Consider the following 8,945-nt stretch of genomic DNA (forward strand, 5'->3'; position numbering starts at 1 on the left):
GGGAAAGGAAATAGTTAATCAAGTTCAGGAAGCACAGAGAGTCCCATACAGGATAAATCGAAGGAGAAATACGCCAAGACACATATTAATCAAACTGTCAAAAATTAAATACAAAGAAAACATATTAAAAGCAGCAAGGGAAAAACAACAAATAACACACAAGGGAATCCCCATAAGGTTAACAGCTGATCTTTCAGCAGAAACTCTGCAAGCCAGAAGGGAGTGGCAGGACATATTGAAGGTGTTGAAGGAGGAAAAACCTGCAACCAAGATTACTCTACCCAGCAAGGATCTCATTCAGATTTGATGGAGAAATTAAAACCTTTACAGACAAGCAAAAGCTGAGAGAGTTCAGCACCACCAAACCAGCTCTACAACAACTGCTAAAGGAACTTCTCTAGGCAAGAAACACAAAAGAAGGAAAAGACCTACAATAACAAACCCCAAACAATTAAGAAAATGGGAATGGGAACACACATATCGATAATTACCTTAAATGTAAATGGACTAAATGCTCCCACCAAAAGACACAGATTGGCTGAATGGATACAAAAACAAGACCCATATATTTGCTGTCTACAAGAGACCCACTTCAGACCTAGAGACACATACAGACTAAAAATTCTCAGCTCTTGGTCTGCAACCCAAACATTTATAGCTGTTCCATCCCAGTAACCTTTCACCAGGAGCTCGTTCACATGCCCCAGCTGTGTGCCAGATCCAGCTCATCAGAGATCCCTGGCCGGCATCTCACCACACTTCAGTCAGCCCAGGGACAAAAATTCCTCCATTTTGCAAAGTCTGATTATTTTCTTGACGACATCTTTGCAGCCTGGATGGCTCAACGGTTGAAGACTCACTTGCTAACAGAAACCTGGCAGCGAAAGAGACAAGAGCTTCCTTCAAACTGCTCCCTTCCTTACCATGTCTACAATGTCAAAGCAATTAAGTTATCTAGACAATCTTATTTCAGCTCTTATCAGGATCATGCCAAATGGTGTATTTCCCAAAAGGGCACCAAAAATCGCTGGACATGTATTGGAGACCTAAATCGGAGCCCACACCAAGCCTTCAGAAGTGGAGGATTCATTTGTACCCAGAATCAGCATATTTACCAAGCATTCCAAGGATTAGTTTTATATTATGAGAACTGTAACTAAACTTGGTGAAAGGACATATGTGCTATCATTTTCAACACTGATATGGTATCTTCTTCTACTAGATCTATTCTTTATATATTAAAAGCCTGTGAATTTACTTATGGTCCACATACCATCAAATAAAATGTTTTTCTCCCCCCAAAAAAAAATAAATAAAAAATAAAATAAATTATACTTATCCACAAAACATGAGGAAAATATGTTCTCACAGCATGTTTTTTCATCCATGCAGCACAGAGCATTATACCTAAATCATGTTCACAAAATACTTGACAGGCCCTTAGGCAAATAGATAACTCCCTAATGTTAATATAGTCTGGAACTGGGGGTAGTATAAACAAAAGTTTCTAGAAAGGATGTTACTTCAAAACTCAAACATCTGACTATATAATCTGCAATCTACAGTTATAAGTTTGGCTACTTTATATGCATCCCACATTGAAATCTTTAATCTCACACCTTGACTGTTTTCCTCCAGATCATTTCTCAGTAGAGTGCAAGGTCCGATCGCTATCCAAGATTATTAACTTTTTGTTTTACAAGTAACACTAGTCCCTAAGTGTATTTCCACTTCAGAATGCATGATGCCTGTACTTCTGATATAGACAACACATAGAAGAAAAAGGAAAAAAGTTTATTCTGTCCTAATCTATTTTTTGCATCCTGAAGAATTTGAAGATGACTCATACTATAGCTACATAACAGTAAAATAGATGATTTAGGCAAGAATAAATAGAATGACTCCACTAACTAGACTCTGGTGAAAAATCAAACATCAAAGCAAATCATTAATGAGCAGAGCAAAGAAAAAAGAAAGAAAACAGACCTGACAGTTTCTGCAATAGAGAATTCTGTCTGACGTCTTTTCCATAGCAACCAGATGGAGGTGGCTAAAGCGATGAGACTTACTGATGTGCTGGCTTTAGATAAAGTGGTAGTGGAAACTTCTACAAATGTTACTGTTGTCAGGAAGTCACTAGGATTGATGAGTTGGGGTGGGGAAGACATAGTAGAGTTAGCTTTCTTTCTGAAATATATCATACAGTATATTTCTGCGTATATCTACTTTTGAAATATTTTTGATTAAACACATACATTCATACTCCAGAAATGTTTAACATACATACTTTCAAAGATCTATTAATTCACTTTTCCTAGTAAATGTATTTTTAACAGTGTGCAGAATCTTCACCATTAGAAAGAATACAATGTCACTGAAGATTAGGCTTACAACCTAAATATATATATTAGAACTGAAGTCTTTAATTTAGATCATCTTCTTTGTGTATTTTACTCCCTGAATTTCATTTTAGCTACTTTCAATGTTTACTCCATAATCAGACTGTAGCTTATAAATCTAGACTAAAATTAATGTTGTTCCAAATCGGTGCAAAACAATTTAATTCAATATCTGAGAGGATTAAAACTATGCATTTTTCTTTTGCTACTTCATACAGTATAGGTGTTGATTTGCACAGCCTAAGCCATCATAAATAACTGATTTGAATCCACAATTGCACACTTGGAATTTTATGCCTCTTTTAATGTTTTGTATCTTGAATGGACCATACTTATTTTTTTATATAAAAGTTGTACATTTTTAAACCTCACATACCCTGAATTGTCTTTTTCCCTCCTTATATTTAAATATATGTTCCAATATATTTTGTTCCTGGGGTTCAGTGCTGTGCTTACAGTCACTCCTGCAAGTCTGAGCAGTTGCCCTGATCTGTGATTTAAAAAAATGAAGAAAATCTCTCCATCCAAATAATTAATATATATCTTTTTACTCCGACAATGTACTTTTATGCTAATGCAATATTCTTCATTATGAAGGATTCTATCTTTATATAGTCCTTTATGCCATATTTTTTTAAAATTGAAAAACACCTAAGCTGTTTTCAAAATATAGAAAATATGTATTTTACTGAGTGTTAACATCATTTTAACATAATTAAAAAAAACTTTTTATATGGAATAAATTTGAGAAAGCTTTTTTATACATTCGTATCCTCCCGTGTCCTTTCTGTAAATAAGAATTCACTCTTTCCTAGTTACAGTGTTAGATACAAGAGACATAAGCAAAAACAAAATATAGTCCTTGTCCTTAAGATGCTCACAGTCTAGTAATGAGAAATAGGAAGGCATGAAAAAGAAGGGAAGTTATAACACAATCTACTTAGTCTGCAATAAAGTATGAATGCTGGTTATAATTGTAAAACACCTTCTACTGATATTATGAAATTACTTGTATATATTTCTTGAATAGCAGTAAACTGAAAGAAGATATTTCCTGTAGAAAATAATAAAAATGTTCTTGAATTCTAGCTAACAGAATAATTTTCTGAAATGTTTTGATTGATTTAAACTTTATTCACAACCAGAAATACTCATAACTAAAAAAAATTAAAGATTACTGTGCAGTGTGTTAAATTCTTTACATGAGTTTTTCACTTTATCCCTATTATAACTTGACGTAAGTCATATTTATTGTAATATTGATGTTAATACAGAGTATTCAAAGTTTTGCAAATCATGAGGAATTTAGTAAAGAATTTTAAAAATACTTTACCAAGGCAAGATATATGCATCATAAATATGAATATTGAGGACTTGTGTGCCATAATTTTAATTGTAGTTAACACTTAGATAAAAGTAAAATGTGTTATTTATAGCATAGAACAGAATAACTGAGTTTAACCTAAATTTGAATAATCACATTAATAAAAATTATACATAAAAGAAATAAGTACAATGTGTTTGTTCTCAGAGATGAAAATAATCTCAATATTACACTTCCAACAATTGTGAAGAGTGTGAAATTTTATCCTACTTGCAAGCTCACAAGTTAACCTACCACAGTCTCATGTAAAACTGAGATGCCACTGGGACTGGGTCTTCTGAGTTCTTGAATATACACACCATTTGAATTTGATAAGTGAGGTTTTTGGGGGCTTTTTCCACCTTGTTAGTGTTGTATTTGGAGTTGAACTACCTCAAATAGTCATAAGCCCTCCTTGGGCAGGTGGTCAGTTTTAACAAAAGCATCACAGCCAACTAATAACTGCTTTTCCAAAAATGTGTACCTGGTGGTCACATCAGAGAGGATACAAGGCAAAACTCTAGGGGAGTTGTCTGGCTTGAGGCTGCTTCTCTTTGCCAGAAGCTTCAATCACCAGTCACAGACACTTGTGTTGTATCTAATACCTAGTTGTAATAAGGTGCTGGGGCTCCATTTTGATAATAGGTGGCTGGAGAGACAGCAATTTTTTTTTTGAGAAGGCATTGTGAATCTACCCACATAATCCCGAGAAAGTTTACTTGTCAAGTGGGCCCCAGAATTTTGTCAGGGTTTACCAATCTTCTGGAGAAGTGATAACACCGTAGAGTCAGGCTACTGAGACTGAGACATGATTTGCCAACCAACAGGACATTACTTATGTTGGGAAAGCTTTTGATATCAGAGGGCAGAGTCATGCACACTAAATTATGATCCACTCATTAGTGGCAAATACTAGGAGAGTGTGTCTCATTAGCACTTCTCTACCTGTAGCTTTTCTCAGTTCACGATAACATCCTCTGTTGCTAATGAAATGTGACATATAAGCACATAACACATCAATGCCTACTATATGTTTAGATGTACAAGCAAATATCCATTGAATTGGCTCAAGGAATTCCTCCTACAAGGACAATTTAGTTTTCCTCCCCATGTTTTTTATTTAATATTTCCTATTTTTTTTAATACTAGAAACAAAGACCTTTATTGCTAACAGCACAATAGACATATGGATTCATGTTCTTTTCCCCCACGTTGCAAAGCAAAAATGCAGAGGTGAGTTCATATGGATGTCGTGCAAATAATGGGTTTGTGTCACAGCTGAGAAACCATGAGTTTAGAAATCCCAATCTTTTATTTATTTATTTATTTTTATTTTTTATTTTGGCCACCCACCTGGCATGTGGGATCTTAGTTCCCTGACCAGCGATTGAACTCGTGCTCCCTGCAGTGGAAGCTTGGAGTCCTAACCACTGGACCACAAGGGAATTCCCAGAAATCCTGGTCTTTTAAAGGCTGCTAGTAAATCTATTCACCCTTTGTCTAGGAGGAAGATAGTACCCTTATTATTCTTGTCAGGAAATAAATTTGCCCTCTGCCTGGGAGGGAGACATTTCTCTATCTTCCAAGAATGTTTGCTATGCTAACATCCATGAAAATATTATACAGATCTAAAGCTGATTTTAAAAAATGCAGAAACATAGCAAATCCATGGAAGATCCATATGATTGGAGACAATATTTTAAGTCTGGATTTCTCACTAAGACAAGGCACTGGATTTCTCACTAAGGCACTTGTGCTAGTTGTTTTATTCCCATAAGTTTTCAGCTTCCTTGGAACGTAACAGGGACACATATCTGATAGAAATGAATGAAATGAAGTGTAATAGAATAAGATCTGTATTTGCAATAGAGGATGACATATGCTTTAGAATTTTAGTGGCACCATTTCAGTAGTCTGAAATGTATGAGAACCTCCACAGTAAAAAGCTATCAGTATTAAGCATAACATTTTGGGTTTTTTGTTTGTTTTTTGATTTTTTTTCACTTTACTTACTGGATTATGGTTGACTTACAATATTATATAAATTTAAAGTGTACAATATAGTGATTTGATATTTTTATAGAATACACTCCTTCCAAAGTTGTTATAAAACATTGACTATGTCCTTTGTGCTATTACATTTATTTTGTAACTGGTAGTTTGTACCTCTTAATCCTCTTCACTTATTTTGCCCCTTTCCCCACCCATTTTCCTGTGGTAACCACTAATTTATTTTCTGTATCTGAGTCTGTTTCTGTTTTGTTATATTTATACACTTATTTTGTTTTTTAGGTTACACATTTAGGTGAAAACATACAGTATTTATCTTTTCCTAATTGACTTATTTCACTAAGTACAATACCCTTCAGATCCACCCATATTGTCACAAATGGCAAGATTTCAATTTGTTGAGGTCTGAGTAATATTCCATTGTGTGTGTGTGTCCATTGTGTGTGTGTGTGTATACATACCTGTCAGTGGGCACTTAGTTTGCTTCCATATCTTGGCTACTGCAAATAATGCTATGAACACTGGGGTGTATATATCTTTTTGAATTAGTGTTTTCATTTTGTTTGAATAAATACCCAGGAGTGACTTACTGCATTGTATAACAGTTCTATTTTTAATTTTTGAAGAAACTCCATACTGTTTTCTATAGTGACTTCACCAACTTGCATAACCGCCAACAGTACACAAGGGTTCCTTTTTTCCACATTCTTACCAACACTTGTTATTTGTTGTTTTTTTGATAATAGCCATTATGACAGGTGTGAGGTGACATCTCATTGTGGTTTTGATTTGCATTTCCCTGATGATTAGTGATGTTGAACATCTTTTCATATTCCTGTTGGCCATTTTTATGTCTTCTTTGGAAAATGTTCATTCAGGTACTCTGCCTATTTTTTAATGTTTGTTTTTGGTTTTGAGTTATCTGAGTTTTTTACATATTTTGGATATTAACCCCTTACTGGAAATGTCATTTGCAAATATCTTCTATTCAGTAGTTTGCCTTTTCAGTTTGATGATGGTTTCTTTCACTGTGATAAAGTTTTTTAATTTGATTAAGGTCCCATTTGTTTATTTTTTCTTTTGTTGCTCTTCCCTGAGAAGACATACCCAAAAAAATTATTGGCATGACTGATGTCAAAGAGCATACTGCCTCTGTTTCCTTTGGGGAATTTTTTGGTTTCAGATCTTGTATGTAAGTCTCTAATCTATTTTAAGTTAAATTTGTATATGGTGTGAGATGGTAGTCCAGTTTGATTATTTTGCAATTACCTGTCCAGTTTTCCCAACACCATCTATTGAGTAGTCTGTCTGTTCCGTTATATATTCTTGTCTCCTTTGTCTTAGACTAACTGATGAAATATAACCATATAAATTGACATACATAAGTGTGAGTTAATTTCTGAACTCTCTAGTCTGTTCTATTGATCTATGTGTCTGCTTTTGTGCCAGTGCAATACTCTTTTGATTACTGTAATTTGTAATATCGTTTGAATTCAAGGAGTGTGATATCTCCAGCTTTGTTCTTTCTTCTCAAGTTTGCTTTGGCTCTTCAGGATCTTTTGTGGCTCCATCCCAAAACAGGATCATTTGTTCTGGTTCTGTTAAAAATGCCATGGATATTTTGATAGGAATTGCATTAATCTGTAGACTGCTTTTGGTAATATGGATATTTTAACAATATTAATTATTATTCCATGAACATGGAATACCTTTCCATTTATGTATCATCTTCCATTTATTTAATCAATGTCTTTTTGTTTTCAGAATACAGGTCTTTCACTTCCTTCATTAAATTTATTCCTAAGTATTTTACTCTTTTTGAATTAATAGTAAATATGATTGTTTTCTTGATTTCTCTTTCTGATATTTCATTATTAGTGTATAGAAATGCAATAGATTTTTTATATTAATTTGTATCCTGCAACTTTACTGAATTCCTTTATTAGCTGCAATAGTATTTTGGTGGAGTCTTTAGGGTTTTCTATATATAGTACCATGTCATCTGGAAATAGTAAAAGTTTTATTTCTTCCTTTCCAATTTGGATGTCTTTTATTTCTTTTTCTTGTCTGATTGCTGTGGCTAGGACTTCTTATACTATGTTAAAGAGAAGTGAAAAGAGTGGACATTCTTGTCTTTTTCTTAAAGGAAAAAGCTTTCAGCTTTTTAGCATTGAGTTTGAAGTTAGCTGTTGGTTTGTCATCAGTGGCCTTTATTATGTTTACTTATGTTCCTTCTATTCCAACTTTGTTGAGAGTTTTTATCATGAAGGGTGTTAAATTTTATCAAATGCTTTTTCTACATCTATTGAGAGGATCATGTATTTTTAATTCTTAAGTTTTTTAATGTGGTGTGTCATGTTGATTGATATATGAATATTTAACCATCCTTACCTCCCTGCAATAAATATCACTTGATTATAAAGTATGATCCTTTTAATATACTGTTAAATTGGGTCTACTAATTAAGTTCATCTGGTCTAATGTATTACTTAAGCCCACTGTTGCCTTATTGATTTTCTGTCTGTATTATCTGCCCATGATGCAAATGGAGTATTAAAGTCCTTTACTGTTATTGTAGTAATGTCAATTTCTCCTTTTTTGTTTGTTAATATATGTTTTATATATTTAGGCACTCCTATGTTAGTTGCATATATATTTACAAATGTTATATCCTTTCTTGAATTGACCCCTTAGTCCTTATATAATGCCATTGTTTGTCTTCTGTTATAGACTTCATTTTAAAGTCTACCTTGCCTGATATGAGTATTGCTTCCCCAGCTTTATTTTCATTTCCATTGGCATGGAATATCTTTTCCATCCCTTCTCTTTCCATCTGTGTGTGTTTTTTAGCTTTGAAGTGAGTCTTTTGTAGGTAGCATTTGATGGGTCTTTTTTTTTTAATCCATTCAGCCACCCTATGTCTTTCTTTTAAACATCTTTATTGGAGTATAATTACTTTACAATGGTGTGTTAGTTTCTGCTGTATAACAAAGTGAATCAGCTATACATATACATATATCCCCATATCCCATCCCTCACTCTATGTCTTTTAATTGATTGATTACTGACAGGTATGTACTTATTGCCATTTTGTTACTTGTTTTCTGGTTGTTTTGTAGTTCTTCTCTGTTCTACTTTAGTTTCTTCCTTTGTGGTTTTATGATTATGTTTTA

General features: G+C 33.7%; 1 protein-coding gene across 1 annotated transcript; it reads left to right on the plus strand.

The window, feature by feature from the left end:
• The first annotated feature begins 619 nt into the window (after positions 1-619).
• On the plus strand, positions 620-1,291 carry LOC105748883 (deoxyribonuclease-2-beta-like). Its single transcript, XM_012539054.3, has one exon. The coding sequence runs from the start codon at positions 699-701 to the stop codon at positions 1,158-1,160; it is 462 nt and encodes a 153-aa protein (XP_012394508.2). The 5' UTR covers positions 620-698; the 3' UTR covers positions 1,161-1,291.
• Positions 1,292-8,945: the final 7,654 nt, after the last annotated feature.

This window comes from Orcinus orca, chromosome 18 (genome assembly GCF_937001465.1).
Source record: "Orcinus orca chromosome 18, mOrcOrc1.1, whole genome shotgun sequence".
In the NCBI taxonomy this organism is placed as follows: Eukaryota; Metazoa; Chordata; class Mammalia; order Artiodactyla; family Delphinidae; genus Orcinus; species Orcinus orca.

Bases quoted from the DNA above. Each gene is read 5' to 3' on its own strand.
- LOC105748883 (XM_012539054.3), top strand. From the start codon at position 699: ATGCCCCAGCTGTGTGCCAGATCCAGCTCATCAGAGATCCCTGGCCGG.